General features: G+C 39.7%; 1 protein-coding gene across 1 annotated transcript in view; it reads left to right on the top strand.

The window, feature by feature from the left end:
* ST8SIA6 (ST8 alpha-N-acetyl-neuraminide alpha-2,8-sialyltransferase 6) overlaps positions 1-17,471 on the top strand; it is a 40,666-nt gene extending 23,195 nt beyond the window's left edge. The window contains exons 5-9 of the mRNA XM_072329016.1: positions 1,835-1,979; positions 5,734-5,846; positions 8,111-8,203; positions 11,333-11,805; positions 16,240-17,471. Coding sequence (XP_072185117.1) covers positions 1,835-1,979; positions 5,734-5,846; positions 8,111-8,203; positions 11,333-11,801 — 820 coding nt within the window. The 3' untranslated portion in view covers positions 11,802-11,805; positions 16,240-17,471. The remainder of the gene's footprint in view (positions 1-1,834; positions 1,980-5,733; positions 5,847-8,110; positions 8,204-11,332; positions 11,806-16,239) is intronic.
* Positions 17,472-17,986: the final 515 nt, after the last annotated feature.

Raw genomic sequence — 17,986 nt, 5'->3', positions numbered from 1 at the left:
TGCCCTCCCTCCTTACAGAAAATGAAGAGAAAAGGAAACTCCTGGGCATAAAATGGGTTTTAAAAATCCAGGTGTTGCATCACAACTTAGCCGGCACAACATTTCAGACCTACCAATAGATTTGTAAGCTTTCATTTAAAAAAAGAAAACTCAACAGAACCCTAGGTCTTGAAAGAAACAGTTGAAATCAACCCATTTTCCAAGTCCTGTAATTTAACCTCCCGCTTTTTATTTCATTCAAACTCTATTACCATTTGCCTGCTTTATTATCTCCTTGGAAAAGGGTGTGAAGCATTCTTGGAGGTTAGGAGATCCTACTCTTACTTGAAAGGAACAGTTTTTAGTATGTTACACAAACATATGTAACCATATTGCTTAACACATCCGTACACTGCAACAAAACGTAGTTGAAACACAAATGAAATACCCTGCAAGGTCAATTTATGCTTACATAAGCTCACACCACCACATAATCAATAGCTTTCTTAACGCTAAACAGATCGATAACTCCGCTGTGTTCTCTGAAATCTTCCATTCCAGTATACGTGAACAAAAACATAGAACTCTGAGATTACTGTCTGATTTAAGATTACATTTGCTTCATATTTGATAGACCATAGGTAAAATCAGAGGCTTATTTCCATTCCAGAAAATAAAAGGGCTTGGTCAAGAGATGGAAATAGGTGATACTGTGGAAAAATGGAGGAACCTATTAATTACTTTGCAGATGTCATACTTTCCTAAAGACTGACTTCCTGTAAGGGAAAATTAATTTTGGATTAGATTTTGTTATGATTTTATAGAATAGAATCATAGAATTACCCAGGTTGGAAAAGACCTCGAAGATCATAAAGTCCAACCACAGCCTAACCATAGTACCTTAACTCTAACAACCCTCTGCTAAATCATATGGTTGACTCTTTCCAAATGTTTTGTTTAGAAAATCTATTACACTTTTTGAGTATTCAGCCCTGGTTTCAGGTTCAGCCTTGCATTTCATTGTCTTTAGATATATATGACGTACTTCATTTATGAAGAACTCAATGACTCGCCAGTGTGGCATGTCCCTTCACCACATTCTCTTTCAGATATATTTAATCTCACTTTTCTAAAAGATTGCAATAATTCTTAATATGCCTTATCACACTTTGATGCTATTGACTTGGATTGTCAGAAGCCTGGAGAAACTCACTGTTCTAGAGCCCCCAGTGCAGTAATATAAGGTAATTTCTTGCCCTTTATAAAGGATTGAGTAAGTAAGCATAGATAAAATACCTCACTGTTTGTGACTGAATACTTTAAATTTTGATGGTATATTGCAGGTATTTCATAGGTTCTTTGAACTGTCACAAAAATCTCCTCACTGTGAAATTTCACAATCATTTTTTGTCTTCATTACAACAGCACATGCGAACTGATGACTGCAAATACCCAAGGCAGACAACACCTGAACAACTGTTGGGAAAATAAGGATTTTCCCTGGTTGTTAGTAATCTGCAGACATGTGTTGCTTGAAATACTTTGTCCTTTATTCAAATGATGCCAAAAACCAAGTTGTGAAATACACTTAGTTTACAGGAATTACAGCTTTAAATGATTGCCATTCAAGAGAAGGTTCTCTTGAATTGATTCGTTTCTGAATATTTGCTGTGAAACTGGGCTTGCTTTACAAAGTAAGAGAAGGGGAATAACATTCTTATAGAGTGCTTATACGAGCTTTTGGTGTTTGATTGGATAGAAATGGTTTTCATTCATCAAGCTCTCTCCTACCTCATTGCTATTTATTTGCCTGTCTCTGAGTAGGTTTGGTTTGTGTGTGTTGTTTTTTTTTCAGGTCAGAATTAGCTTCCTGCTGTAATGCAGTTCACAATTTTATTGCTTCTCAAAACAACACCCCACTGGGAAGTAACATGAGTTACGAAGTGGACAGCAGAAAGACCATCCACATTACAGAAGACATTTTTAGAATGCTGCCTGCGGTAAGAACTGTATCCATTCCTGCTATTAGAACTGCAATATCTTATATACTTTGGAATAGTAATATTGCTGCTTTCTCTTATTTCTCTGGAAGAACCCCTTTGCCCTGTTGTCATGGTTTTCCTCATTCACTTTGTGTGACTTTTTTTTAGCCTTCCTTTGCCAGTGTTATAGGCATGAACAGCACAGCATAGATCTGGTTGCAGGTAGAGTTACTACAAAACCCGAGCTGCTGCCTGTCATGGCAGTCAGCTAAATTCAGAGCTGAAGAAATGAGGAAAGTTGCTTATTTTTTTCATATTTTAAAATGCATTTCAGTTTAGAGCTATATTTCATATTCCTGGTATTCCCATGCTGTTTCTCCTGAAGGCTAAGGCTTGTCACTTGTGGAGGCTATTTTGGGGATAAATCTGATGGTAAGATGAAGTCTTTGCAGCCAGGAAGACAGACTGAGCAAAGGAATTAGATTTTGTAGCGAGGGTCTTTTAGCAGAGATTTAAGATCTAGAAACCAGACAAAGGTGTCCTGGTTTCAGCTGAGACTGTTAATGTTGTACTGCTGCTTTGGCCGCTTCTGAGTGGTAAAAGAGCTGAGCTGGGCCACTCAGTGAGGAAAAGCTGCTGCCTTTATGGTGCGGCAGAGGGAGGTGGGACAGAGCCAGATAAGGTGGACAGAATTAGGCCAGGGATTTTTCCATAGCATGGGTGCAGAGCTGGCTTTGGGGGTGGTTTCTGCTTGTGGATTGGCTGTGTGTTGGTTGGCAAGTGGTGAGACCTTGTGTTGGTAGTGGAGCGTTGGTTGGTGGGTAATTGTATATATGTAAAGTTATTGTTGCATTGTTGTTTTTATTTTCTTTTTCTGTTTTTCTGAATAGTTCTTATCTCAACCCCTGAGTTCTATTTTGTTTCTAGTCCTCTCCTTATTCTACCTGGGGAAGAGTGAACAAATGACTATGTGGTGTTGAGCTACTTGCTGGATTAAATTTCAGCAGTCACATTGGTTTGGCAACCAATGTGAAGCTTGAAGGGTTGAGATGACAACAGATCTGATGAGAGCTTGTTAAAACAAAATTGTAACAAGCTTTACAGTAATTTAATAGTTCTGGTCACAATGTTTCTTTTTTTTTATTATTTTTGGAGATCTGTCAGAGTTTTTCCATGGAACCATATTACTTGCTATATATAATCCCTGTTGCGCTGTTTGCCATCTCTGGGGGCTGGACTAAGGTTATCATTTTTCTGTAACGCTGGTTGCAAAACTAATCTGATATTTGTATTTGATATTTCTGTAATCTTCATACCTTGGAAACCATATCTTGGAAACTATTAATAATTTCACTCTTTGCTTGGTCTCCTCAGGGAGCCAGGCTATGGTAGAAACAAGTGGTGATGTTCAAATCAGTATGCTCCTAATGCTATGCCTACTTAATGTATTTCAGGTTTTGTTTAAGGTTAAAAAACTATGAACATCCTCCAGAGGTCTGCCCTGAGGCTAGATAGTTATGAGTGGCAGAGAGTGGGGGTTGATATGGATGGGTACCTAAAGCAGTGGACACCCCCAGTGTTTTGGAATTTCACCTCTGAACAACTGCAGAATCTTGAAGAATTTGGAAGAGGTCAGCTGTTGCCTTGGCAATCCTAGAGAGACAAGAATCACTGCAGTGGGCTGGGACCTGGTCCATTTTTACTGAGTCCTGTTCAATGCTTTACAGTACCCTAAAGGGAAAGAGGTATCTGGAGCCCAGCTACTGCTCTGTCCCCTGTGACAGGCCTTGTAGTTCAACTAGAGAACCACTATCAGTTGCCCTTATATAAAAGGCAAATAAATGGCTGCAAAAGTCAACTCATTTAGTAAGGAAATAAACCCCTACTAAAAGAAGGATGGGAGATAATGAAGCAGGGCTAGCATAATGACAGAAGAAAGAATCAGCATTCATGAAGGGGGCAAAAATGTCTGACCCCTTACTGTGGGTGAAATGTGAGATGTGAAAAGACCTGAGCCATCATTCAGGAGATCATGTTGTCACCTGGCTGCTCCAATGCTGGAATAATGGGGCCAGTAGCCTGGTCTTAGTAGATATAAAAGCCGGGCAGCTGGGATCTCTTTCTAGGTAAGGAGTCATTAACAAAGCAATTGGAAAAGGGACTCAAACCTTCACCCTAAGGAAGACATGGTACATTTCCCAGGCAAATGGACCACAAGAAATGTATCTAGTACCTGAGGGAATTAGCTGTGCTGGAGATGATGTATAATATTGATCTAGACAAAGATCAGTTATCCCAAGATCCAGATGATGTCAAGTGCTGGCAGTCTGGGACAGAAATTGGTATGGAGTGTCCCATCATCATATGCCAGCACAATTACAGCAATGTTCTGGAATGATAATGAAAAAAACAATGGATGAGGTGGCAACTCTACTTCAAGAATATGGAGAAATTCTCTTCCTCCCCATGGGCCAGTGTCTCAGCATGGAGAAACTGCTCTGGGAATTCAAAGACAGGATGTCCTATCCAATTCTGATTTGTGTGATGAGCCTAGTCCTTTCTTATGCTGTTGTGAATCACTAAAGAAATGGAAGAGGTGACAGTGGTTCCAAATGAAAGAAAAAGTACAGGATCTCTTAATGTATGTTTGCCGGGCTAGCCACAGTTCTGTCCTGTGTGTTCTCCTACTGTCTTCTCAGAATTAAACAAGATACTTGAACGTGGTTAATGATATGTTGCCAGGCAACGTGACATCTGCCGTTTTCCCTGCTCTTTTTACCTTGTTGATAACAGTTTCCCTTTATGCTTTTTTTTTTTTTTTTTAATTTTTTTTATTTTTATTTTTTTTTAGCAAATTGATGAGAATATGAGGAGGGATAATGCTTTGTGTAAGCAAGTTTTGACTCACTTTTACATGTAGATTGAGTTTCTGCGTTCGAAGTAGCCCTGCTGTTGGCCTTCTCTGCTGAATGTCTGTGTGCCTGTAGCAGGAGGGACTGAACGAGAAGTATGAGAAGTTTTGGAGACCCTGGGATAATAACCAACTAAATTAATATCAACAGCAATAAACAACAATTTACATTAATTTGCTAAGCTGTGATCTGTGCTCATTCACAAGTGGATGCACTAAGGTCTCATTCAGGTTCCCCAGGGCAAGACAGCAACCTATAACAAGAAGGGAAACAGAGAAGATGAACAGCCAGAAGCAGTAACTGCTTCACTTAGCAGTCAAATTCATTGTGAGTTAAGCCAGGGCAAGTACTAATCCATTGCAGCACCTTAAAGTTCCACTAAATTCATCATTTTACCTCAAATATAATTGAGTGATGACAAAGTCATAAGCATAAGCAAGGTTACCTCCTATTAGCTGACACAGATGATGACAATGTGACAATTCCCAATCTGTTTAAATATGAAGGAAAATGGGAGAATGTAAGCTATGTTCAGCAGGATCTAGTTCCTTAGCTTTTCAAAGATTCAATCCAGTGCTTGGTTGGTTTTTTTTTCATTACACAAATGTAAATTATATCATCCCATTTTACTGGTCTGATGCTATACCATCAAAAGACTGAAGACAGAAGTAGTGGTTTTCAGTCTGTTGGTGACTATTTTTGTCTTTTGGCCGTCTGAGCCTGGCAGTGCTGTCTGCTAAATGGTGAATGCTTTCACTGGGATTTACGAGATTAAATCTTCGAGGACAAATGACCGAAGGCACAAAGAAACATTCAAAACATTTATTAATCATGCACTGTGTCTTTTTATTTGTTTGCAGTCCTCTCCTCTTTCAGTTTATCCTTTCAAGAACTGTGCAGTGGTTGGAAATGGAGGCATTCTGAAAAATTCCAGCTGTGGAGCAGAAATCGATAGTTCTGACTTTGTGTTTAGGTAAGAGCCGCTTCATCTCTCTAAAGGCTGTTGGACATTTCTACAAACTTGGCAGGCGTGGAAGTACACCAATGCCAGTTTGTAGCAGTGAGGAGAGATCTACCTCTCAAAGGGTACTCCTCCAGCTTTATAGATTTAAGGACTGTTGCCTTAGTAAAGAAGGGATTACATATATAATCCAAAATTACAAGGATACCTTGCCAGTAGTGTGAAACTTGATTAACTGAGAAAGTGATATTTCTTTCCAGTCAACACTCTTAAGGAAAAATATATATTTTTTTTTTCTTTCTTCTTTTCTTCTTCTCTCTCTCTCTTAATAAGGAAAAGATAGTAAGAAAAAGTCTCTGAAATTAAAACAAGTCTGTTGTTAAATACCATCTTTACTTTTGCCAATGGGTTTACCTAGTCACAGGTTGGGTCGCTAATGCAGTTACTTAACTGCCCCAGTATTTGTCTTACCATCTGTGAGCATCTTCTAAAATATTTTTTCATTTAGTCATAGAATCATTTGAGTTGGAAGGGAATTGTGACCTTTAAGCACCACCTAGTCCAACTGCACTGCAGTGAGCAGGTATGATCAACACCCAGTGGTTTCAGGTTCTCTCTAAGTTTGCTGATGACACCAAGCTGGGTGGTGCAGTTGACACAACAGAAGGAAGGAATGCCATCCAGAGGAAACTGGAAAGGCCCAGAGTGAGAACCTAATGAGGTTCAGCAAGGCCAAGTGCAGGGTGTTGCACTTGGGCTAAGGCAGTCCCAGATATGCATGCACACTGGGGGAGAACTCATTGAGAGCAGCCCTGTGGAGAAAGATCTGGGGGTTCTGGTGGGTGTAAAGCCTGATGTGAGCCAGCGGTGTGTGCTGGCAGCCCAGAAGGCTGACTGTATCCTGTGCTGCACCATAAGAGGTGTGGCCAGCAGGGAGAGGGAGGGGATTGTCCTCCCTTACTCTGTCCCTTGTGGGGCACCATCTGGAGTACTGCATCCAGGCCTGGAGTCCCTAACTCAGGAAAGATGTGGAGCTGTTGGACTGGGTCCAGAGAAGACTACGAAGATGATCAGAGGGCTGGAGCACCTCTCCTATGAAGAATGGTTGAGGGAACTGGGCTTGTTTAGCTTGGAGAAGGCTCAGGGGAAACCTCACTGTGGCCATCCAGAAATTGAGCTTAAAAGTTAGAGAGAGACCTCCTTTTTACATGGTATCAATCAGCCTTTACTCACTCTCACTATCAGTAAGAGGACAAGGGGAAATGACTTAAACTAAAAGAGGGGAGATTTAGGTTATATATGTGGAAATATTTTACTCGGAGGGTGCTGAGGCACTGGCACAGCTGCCTAGAGTTGTGAATGCCCCATCCCTGGAGGCACTCAAGGCCAGCCTGGATGGGGCCCTGGACAGCCTCATCTGGTGGGCAGCAATCCTGTCCACAGCAGAGAGTTAGAACTGGATGATGTTTACAGTCCCTTCCAACCCAAGCTTTTCTATGACATTTATGGTTAGATCAGGTTGTTCACAGCCTCATCCTGTCTCTTCAGCTCCCTCTGTAGAATATGGAGAAAAACAGGAAAATTCAGAGCAAAATTTGGCCCATTCTTTCAGTGCAAGCAAGAGATTCTTGTTTCTGCCAGGAAACACTAACCAAAATACTTCTCTCAACGATGCCCAATCGCATGGTCTTGACTCTGTTTCCTTTCCTGTCTTTGAGTAATATATGAGCTTTTCAAATAATTTTTAAAAATCTTTCCAATTTGATAACTGATCTTAATACAAGGGAGAATTCTGTATACTAACACGCTAAACCTAAATGTGTGACCATTCTTTCTGCAGTTGGGCAAGTTCTGCTATTATCTTATGAAACAGCCATCAGCATTTCTGTGCCAGCTGAGGGTTTGGTATCAATCAGCCTTTTTAGACCAAAAATAATAGAAAACTTTGCAGATTAAATGCATTGTTTAGGCAAGAGGTGCAGTATTTTCAGGCAGCTAACATAGGGCATTCATGGACTGTCTCTTTACAGGATTTTAACTGTGCTTCTGATCTGTGAGATGATTTATGAAAATGAGCTCTCTATGCCCTATTTTAACCATCTGTACAGTAGATCATTATTATTTTTACCAAAAGTGCTAGTGCTGTAAGCCTTATTTAATATTTGTAAAGTACTTAGGGGTTCCTGGGAGCTGCATTAACGTGTCATTGCACAACAGAGGAATTTGCAAATAAATACTGTGAAGCATCTGCTTAAATAAATGTTTCTCAATTTCAGGTGTAACCTTCCTCCAACAGTGGGAAACATTAGCAAAGATGTTGGCAATAAAACAAACCTTGTGACGGTTAATCCAAGTATCATAGCTCAGAAGTAAGTAATACTGAAATGCTGTTTCTCTGCAATATTAAATAATTGCTTGACGTGTTTAGACTTTGTTAAAAATCCACTGAGATAACAATACAGCGAGCAGTGCATACTGATTACTTCATTAATGAGCTTTACTTCCCATGTAAAATATGTACCATTCTAAATGGAAATCTATTAAGCTTGGCCTTTATTTATTTATTTATTTTAGCAGAAAGCAGTCAGCAGTACCCAGATTAGCAAGTTACTTGGTTGGCACCAGTCTAAACTTTATGACTGAGTAAAACTGATGATAGCAAGGATAAGCTGCTTCCTTTCCTTCCATGACCTTTATGACCCCATAATGTAAGAAAGGAATTACAGTAATAAATCAGGAAAGCTTGGAAATGTGTGTCCAGCTCTATCAGTAGGACTGTAAACCCATGATCCTAGTTAATATGCTAAAGAGCTGTTCTGATGAAGGATATTTCCTAAATGGACACCCAACCTCTGCAATCTGTTTTTTCATTCCATACTGCTCACTCTTTTTTTTCTCAGTTTTTTTACTCCCCTGATGAAAAGAAAATCTAATAAGGCCAGCCTGACTAATCCAACATCTTCAGACATCTTCAGCAGTCTGGAGCTGCAGCTTATCTATGAAAAGGACTGTCGTGGCACGTTATTTACTGCTTACTGATCTTACTGTGTCTCATTGTCTGTTGTATCAGTATTTGTCAAATACACATCAGGCAAAGCTGGCTTTGTTTTTTTTTCTTTTTTCCTTTGTTAGACGACAGAAGGAAAGGTACAGTCAGCATAGAAATGACTAACAGGCATTTGACATCATTTCAGGATATAAACTAAACTCTTGCAATAAGTGTTAACTACTTTGATGGCTACCCAGCCCTTTTTAAGTTAAATGAAGATGAATTAGAGCTTGTCACAAAATAGATTTGGCTCATTAATGTTAGTGGAAGTGCACAGAAATCGGAGAAGGAAAAGTGTGTCCAGTAACTCAGCTGGTGACTGCTGAATTAGCGAGTGATTTCTCTGACCTTAATCACAGTCCCTTGCCACAGGTACACTCATTACTTTTTAGCCAATTGAAGCCACCTTGAAGTCAGTAGGACTTAGTGAAGAAATCCTGTGTGAGGATGACAACAGATTATAGGAGGTCTTTAGAATTTGGGGGAAAAAAAAAAAAAAAAAAGAAAGAAAAAGAAAAAAAAAAGAAAAAAAAAAGATTATTTAAGTATTCAGAGAAGACTTCTAAAGCTTCTGAAGGAGGAAAGGACAAGGAGGACAAGGAAGCAACACACAGTTAGCAGAGCTAACTTTGTTTTCTCATCTAGAAGTCCTGTTCTTTCTTAATTCACTTTGATCTCTAATTGTTTCAGTACTGAGTTAGTTTGATGTTACCTCTCCAGGTGCATCCAACCTTTGGCCCCCATACTGCATGCAGTCCAATCCAGCCCGTCCTGCCACCTGCCCCATGCCCTGTGGTGCCATCATGGCACCATCCCTTCCATGCAGAGCAACTAGGCCTGGCCTTGGATGCACGCTACTCACTCAGCAACAACCAAAACAACAGCCCAAGACAATTCCTCTTCACTCAAGGTGGCCCAGGCAAGCCAAAATGTTAACAGACTCTCTTGCAGGAAACAAGCACAGTTTTTGTGTGTCCTAATGAAGCTGGGCTACACCACACCTTATAGCAGAAACACTTGAAGGGAAAGAAAGTTCCGGCTTCTAGCTAAGAAGGAAGTACAGACATCTCAATTCTGACATGAAGGCTTTTTATACATAGTACACTGAGTAGAAACAAAGATAATTCTGGGAGGAGAGGCCAGAAATTCACCCTTAGCAATAAGCTCAGGACCCTCGCTTGTTTTCACTACATAGCTCTTGGATGCACAGGGGACTAGGCCAAGCAGGAGGGGCTGAGAGTCTCTCATTCATTGTGTTTCAGAGTCTGCTGGTAATGGGATTTTTCTGAGAAGCTGAAACTGTAAGTTTAAATCCCTTCAAATTGAGACCAGTTGTCTCTCTCTTTGCATGAGTTCAATTGTGGAAGAGGCAATTGCTAATTACAGTGAGAAACTTTTGATTTGAAATAGCAGTAGCTGCTATCCTCTGTGTTGAAGTTCTGCATGAGACTGGTGTTTGAACATACTCAAGTTGCAAAGAGCAATGAAAATACTTTTTCCATTTTCTGGAAATAGAGCCATTTGTGAACAGTGGTCTCTGGTAGCCAATAAAAGGTGAAAGTGCACTGCTCACGTGGGCAGCTGCCAAAAAAAGAGGACTCAGTGCTTTGAAACCCAAAGGAACTGTAATTGCCATATGCTCAGATGATTCAGACAACTAAGGTCTATGAAGTAAATTAATTGAGAGGCATCCTTGTGTCTAGTATCGCTCTGTAAAGTTCAGTGTTTGGGAGCACTGCATTATTCAATGATGAGAAAAATGTCTCTTTGCTGACTGTTGGAGAGCCAAACCAACTGAGTATAAATCTTCTTCACCTGTGAAATTAGAGCACCGTTGTTCCCTTTGTTGTCAAAGGAGATAAGTAGAAACACCTGTATTTCTGCTGTTTTAAAGGCACATCAAGAGCAACTATAACCCTGCAAAACTTGAGCACCCACTCATCTTTAATGCTTCAAGACTGCTCACGTGCATAATAGTATTTCTACACAAGGCAGACACCCAAGGTTTGAAGAGGGGCTATTGTATACATGTTGATGGAAGAAACACTTATCACACATACATGCGGTACATACCATTAGGGAAGTATTCTTAAGCAGAGAATGTATTGTTTTTGTTTTTTGAATTCTCCTTCAAATTTTTATGAATCAACCACTTCTGTAAACTGGTCTTAGTCTCATTAGCTGTGAACATTTCTTCTCCAGTAACTCCTATATTGACAAATCAATCATATGTAACGTGTTCTTCTTATACAAAACAGCCAGATTTTTCCTTGCAGCACATTGACAGGATATAGCAGATCAGTGTGAATTTGAAATGTAGACAGGCTGAACTGGTACAGAAGAGTTTACAACTCCTATGTGCAAGTTCAGTTATGCAGTCTCGGTTTGTAATGTATTTATATCATAGTGTATTCCATTCACTCTTTTCCTAAAATATTGTACTTGGCAGATACAACAGACTAAATAAAAAGAAGACAGAATTTGTGGAGAACGTTGCAGCCTATGGAGATGCTTTCCTTTTATTGCCAGCATTTTCCTTCAGAAGCAACACAGCTACTTCTTTTAAAGTCTATCACACTCTGCAAGAGTTCAAAGCAACCCAAAAGGCAATATTTTTCCACCCCACCTATCTTAAAAGTCTTGCCCGGTTTTGGAGAACTAAGGGTGTAAAAGCCTACCGATTATCATCAGGTTTTATGATCATCAGTGCTGCTGTTGAGCTGTGTGAGAATGTGAAGCTCTATGGCTTCTGGCCTTTCTCACAATCCACAGAGAAGATACCAATCAGCCACCACTATTATGACAACCAGCTGCCCAAACCAGGTTTCCATGCGATGCCCAAAGAATACAACCAGATCCTTCAGCTTCATGGCAAAGGCATTTTGAAGGTGCAGTTTGGTAAATGTGTATCAGACTAAAAAGGTAGGTCACATTCCTATGACATAAAATGTCTTTATTTAAGTCTTGTGTCAAATGAAAATGGTTTTGCAACCAGTTTTGTACTCTTCCTTAAGGAGACGTTTCTACCTTGCAATCAGTAAAGGTGTTCGTAAAAAAAGAGAAATATTGGATAATATATATAATGTACTGCAGAGCTGAGAAATGCTTTCTAAGTGTGAACTTTAGATGGGAGGATAGCTAAACACACATTATCACTGCAATTCACAGTCAGTTGGTAGTGTCCCCATCTCAGATAAACGTTTCCACCAACCTGTGTTTAGTTTGAACCTACCTCCTTTGTGCATCACTTTCTTTAAAGGAGTCATGCACTGTAATCTACAAGAGAAGACAACTAATCCTGACATAGTATTTCTAAGTGTCTATAGAGTCTAAAGTAAGGATTAAGTTGGCCCTGTGTAGGACTAGCGTGTATACAATCTTATTCCCTCTTACTAGGGAAATGTATGTTTGGAGCAGTATGCTGTCTCAGCCCTGGGCTGGAGAGCAGCTTGTGGACAGCAGTGAAGAAGCTGCCATACACTACAGCAGATCTTGCTGAGCATTTTGCCTTGAGGCAGCCCAGAATCTGGGAGTTACAAATACAGGATGAAGTGTCATACCCTCTCTGTTCATTCAAACTGTTCCACCCCTCTTGGTCCTGTGCCTTCTGTGCATTGCCTTAAAGAAATGCAGCAAACAGTCTGGCCCTTGACCTTGAACCATTTTACCATGTACAGATTACAGATGACTTTGAAAACACTTGTCTGTGTGTTTTCAATCTTGATTTTCCCTATTTGTATAGATAGGTAGAACAGAACCATAGAATGTCTCAAGGGAAGGGACCCTCAGGGATCACTGAATCGAATTCCTGACTCCACACAGGACCACCAAAAATGCAAACCCAATGTCTAGGAGCATTGTCCAAAAGCTTCTTGAAATCCAGCAGGCGTGGGGCCATGACCACTGCCCTGGGTAGCTTGTTTCTGTGCCTGTAATTCTTCATTTTCTAAGCTAACCCAGAAATTCCCCAGCTCAGAATACTGCTGTCAGATTTGCCTTTCAACTCTGTTTTCCCAGAGGGTTCAAGTTAATATAACAGTAAGTGAACTGTACAGTAGAACCACCACATGCAGTGGACTTTAATTGGACTGATGTAATCTTACTACTGTATCTCTATTTAAATAAGTTAAAATAGCATCAGTTTGCTCAAGCCAGAAAGTTTGAAAGCTAAAGGCTTTATTTTTTTTCTATGGCTCAGTTATGAAATACATTTAAAAGTACCTTTTGATGCTATTTAGAAGACATGCCGCCAAAGATACATTCGCAGTTGGTTTGTGATCAGGAACCGCTAAGTTTTAAACTCGCTGATTGCTAATAAAAAAAAAGGCAGAACCTTTTTATGGCGCAAGTTTCTTTGAAGAAATAGGAAAATAAACTGCTTTCATGCATTGTTAGCATGAAAATAAAATAGTTTCCCAGTCCCTTCTAGCCTATCTGGTGAGCCCGTACTTGTCTGTAGTCCGTGGTAGGAGATTATTTCAAAGGTAATGTACGTGTATGTGATTTCATGTGGCTAAGGTAAGCTTTTCTGCTTGAAAAAGGCTGTGACATATTGGAAAGGTTAAGAAATACATAATGTATTTTTCTTAGTGGCCAAGCTGTTTATATCCTGCAGTTTCCATTGTATTTATTCCTTCTGCAATATAAATCACTGGAGACATTCCATGTAATTTTAATTGTAGAAACTACACCAAATAGGAAAATGAAAGGCGGCTCCTTATGAATTTTTCATCCAGAGAAGCAGATAGGAGTCACAAAAATGTTTAAGCATCTGTATGGGTTAATTAAATGCTGTCCATGCTTTGCAGGCTGAAAATGACTTTTGTGGTCAAATTTACAAAATGAGCTGTAAAGGAAAAAGCAGCCAGAAGGAGAAGTTGTAGAACTTGTGCTGCCTGGAGATTTTTCTCCGCCGAGTTATTCGCTCCTATTTACAAAGAGAAAAGTTAGTCCTTTAATAAAAAGAAATGAAATGCTTTCGATGTGAGCTATCGTTCTGCTACTATTATCAAATATAAGAGATAATTGAAATCCTATAATGAGTATATTTTGCAGAAGATGACTTTTTCTAAAAAATTGAACAATCTCATTTCTCTTTTCAAATTCTCTTAAATGTTATTCCTGCTCCCACCGTTCCCTGTTAGTGGGTAGCTGAAGCTTCCTTTTACCACTGGGCATCCACAAAGCTCTCAGGCAGAGTTTCCCTCACACCTTACTGGAACACAAGTCTGCTGCTGTAAATAAGAAGTGAATGAATAAGAAGTGCTGTGTTGCAAGCAGGTAGCAGATGCTAGAATACCACAGAGAGAACATTCCTGCATTTCAATGAATATTTTCTGCAGCATTCTTGCCATTGCAGAGGTGTTGGATAGAAGGGACTGTCAGGTGTGAGAGTCCTTTACAACTGGTTTGGAACAATGTGGAAAACTCCATCAACCTTGATATCCACTCCTGCACTATTAAGATTGTGCTCAGCAGAAATGCATGTCTACGTTAAAGTAGATGCATACCCATCACAGATTGTAAGATGGGAAATGGGACATCAGCAAAACCTCAAAATGTAATTAAAATAATGGTCTTTATTATTTGGTATTAAATTACAGAATCATTTTTTGTTATGGCCCTGCAGCTGAAGGAAGAAGTCTTGTTTGTTCATTGCTTTAACCTGATAAGCCTGAAAGGCATGTCATTAGCTTCAAGTAAACATGGGCTCAGGGAGGGGAAATGGCCTGAATCCTGTTTAAAAATAGAGAGAAAAATCTGATTAGAAAAAATGTCAGATGATGAATTAATCAGAATGGCAAAAATGTGATGGCTCAGAAGCCTGGTTAAAATGCAAACGATATCTGACCAAGAAACCATCGGGTTTTCTGCTTGCTGGAAAGAGACAGTAGGGAAGATGAGTATGTGTTGCTTTGACATACAGCACAGCAGCGTTAAGCAGCTGCTCAGAGGAGTCAGTCAGCAGGAAAAAAAACACGGTGAATAAGAATGGAACTGAGTCTCCCTGAGCCCGGGGCAGGGAATAGTGCTCAATTGTCTGGGCAGAAGGTGCTGCAGGAGGAGAGGCTGAGCGGGGAAATGCTGGTGGCTGGAGAGAAAAGTCGAAGGCTCCGCTGCCCAAGTGGAAGTGTGTGCTACCTGGAAAGTATCGGCTGGGTCTGGGCTTTTAATTGCATGCAGGTGAAGAAAAGCCATCTATTTGTGACTGAGAAAGAAGCCGTGCAGCCTTCCAGTTGGGGTGGAGCTAACTGAGCAGCATCATGCAAAGCAGGTGGCTGCCTGCCTCCCTACTCGTGATCCTCTTCTCATCAAACGTAGCTGGGTTGTGCCACCCTGCCAGCATGTGGAATTTTCTTAATATTAGAAGTTACTGGAAATGCAAATCAGTTATAAATAATGTTATAAAGAATCTATTTATAATTGTTATAAATAGCCTATTTATAACTGTAGGACGCCAATATGAGGCTAAATTCTACTGGAATTCTTCTGTCCTTGCAGTGGTGCAATGTAGCTGAAGACACATGAGCTACACCCCAATTTACTTCTAATGAGGAAAATATCACATTTTGAAATGAAGACACATCTGAATCCCTGCCAGGCAGCTGAATTTCAGCCTCCCCAAATATTAACCAGTGTCAAAATATTAGATGTGTGCAGCATTAGAAGAAAAGTCTTCTGTGTTAGTGCCCGTGCCACATGGCTTTAAAGTCCATACTTTGCTCGTGTGTTCAGCTGCTGAGCAACGTGCATTAAGAATAATGACAGTAAGGAAACAAGTGGAGATAAGTTGCTTCTGTTTATTTAAACGCCACCCGATTAGAAGGAAAAAAATAGATTAAATCAGATTAGAATTTGCATTAGATGTTAAATCAAATGGAACAAAAAATAAAAAAGAAATATGTACAGATTTAGGAGGGTTTTATTTTGTTTTACAGCAGCAGAAGTAGCCTGTTGGACAAACAGAATAAATTCATTCACTAGCTGTTTCAAAATATGATTAAGATAATATCATTTAAAAGTTACCCATGTTCAGATGAGCAGTGGATGTGGCTGCGCCCAGCCCTGTTCAGTTTAGAAGGCTGCAGAGGGCGGTGAAGGTGAGGTGCTGAATAGAAGCACTCGTTTAGAATGAGCAGATGCCTGAGCTAGATTGAGCACTGGCAGCCCAGCTTAGCCAGGAGACTTTTGTGAGCCAGTGTAGTGAATGTCAGCAACCTCCAGTTTGTAATAAAGCTGTCAAAGCACATGCAGAAGGTGAAATACATACAAGCTATTGGCTGGTTTTGAATATAGAAAGTTATTTTCCTACTGGACTAATAATATCAGTAACATGTTTTATTGTTTTAATTCCAGGGTGATGATCCAAAGGAGACAATTTGCGTTTATCTTAGCACCTCGATGTTGGATTTGATCTGATGTGATTTTGTGAGCATTAAACTGCGTTATTACAATGGATAAATATTTTAAATCTGGGGAGAAAAGGAAGGGATTTTTCACACATTGACTTCTACATTCCTGATTCCTAAGTATTCATTTTTTTAATACAAAATGACGTGTAAATTCTCGATCTTCTGACTGTGGTTTTAATTGTAGCAAAGCACAATCTCAGGATGGTGGCAATATATGACATTTGTGATGTTTTTCTTCTTGAAGTATCATTAAATTATTTTGATGTAAGGTCTCTGGTTTAATCAGTATCATGGAACACGGGCAATAGACACTGTATGGTAGCTGCCCAAGTTGGTAATGAATGTTTTCAATGAAGAAGTTGGTCCTGTAAACACTAGCATTTGTCTCCATGAGAAAGGTGATGAGAAGAGCTACAGTGGAGTTATCAATGGAGAGCTAAGTCATTTCGAGGTTGTTCCAGGGTGCACAGATGAAAACAAATCCCTCAGGTCAGAGACAGTCAAGTAGTTCACGAGCTTTAATTTTGTGGCCAGTGAGTAACGCTGTGGATGTAATGGGATCACTCCTGTGAATTATGTTAATTTTGTGAAGAAGTGCTTGAGGAACCAGAGCTCTGTAATTATTTTTAAACCTCTCTTCTTGCTTGTATTCCTGTCTAAGGTCCAGTTCAGCTCCAAATGAGGACAATCAACTTGGTTTCATGCTGCATTCTCCAGAGTCTTTATAGGGCATGACTTTGCACACATTCCTGCAATCCCAGATCCATATCCGTGCTGACATACGTGACGATCTATTCACTAGAAAAAATAATCTATATGAGTCCTTGTACTTTTTCTGTTTCTTTTTCACCTAGCATAACCCCTTTCCCTATGTGACTACTGATAAAGAAACCACACTGAGCATTGTTAGAAGGTTTCTTTTAGACCCCAAACTCTTCTCCTGTACTGGAGCATGTGAGAAAGAAAACTACAGTCACTTAATTAAAACCCCATGCAGTTCTTGTGCTAAAAGTTTCCATATGGTCCAGTGGAGCAACATTCTACAATGAGCACAAGTGAAATAAAAATTCACATTAACAATAATGGGAGCTACAGGCACTTGTTCTTCTAGCTGTGGCTGCTAGTATATCACTGCTTATACTTTTTTACTGCAGAAAAAAGAATTGTAGTAACCAGTTTCTGTTGCAAGAGGGTTTTTTTTTGTTTGGTTTGGTTTTTTTTTTGTTTGTTTGTTTTTTTGAGTCTACTGAATGATCAATTCAATGATAGAACGTTCTTCCTATCCTTCTAGTCAGATACTATCAGGTTTTCCCTTTCTAAAACTCATCTTACTACAGTAGCACTAAATCCCCAATCAACTGATAGTTTACAGAGCATTCAGTATTCCACTCATTGAGGATTATTTCTGCCAGAAATAAAAGCAAACCAAACACCCAAAAAACCTACTTAAATGTATTGAACCTTATAAAATATACTTTTAGACTGATATAAGAGCATTTCTATATTGCTGCAATAGCTGAAAGCTTAACTTGCAGCAGTTTTATAATCACATAAATAATCCTAGAAATGTTTGAATCAGTCGGTGTCATTGCAGGTCTGTTAGCTGAGAAATGTTCAGCGTTTTGATCCATTTCCAAGATGATATCAGAATCTCACTACTCCTACCCCAAAGTGGCCCTAAACTCAGCTAC

Source organism: Excalfactoria chinensis, chromosome 2 (genome assembly GCF_039878825.1).
Source record: "Excalfactoria chinensis isolate bCotChi1 chromosome 2, bCotChi1.hap2, whole genome shotgun sequence".
Lineage (NCBI taxonomy): Eukaryota > Metazoa > Chordata > Aves > Galliformes > Phasianidae > Excalfactoria > Excalfactoria chinensis.
The sequence above is the reverse complement of the archived record's forward strand: the minus strand, read 5'-3'. Positions and strand labels throughout refer to the sequence as shown.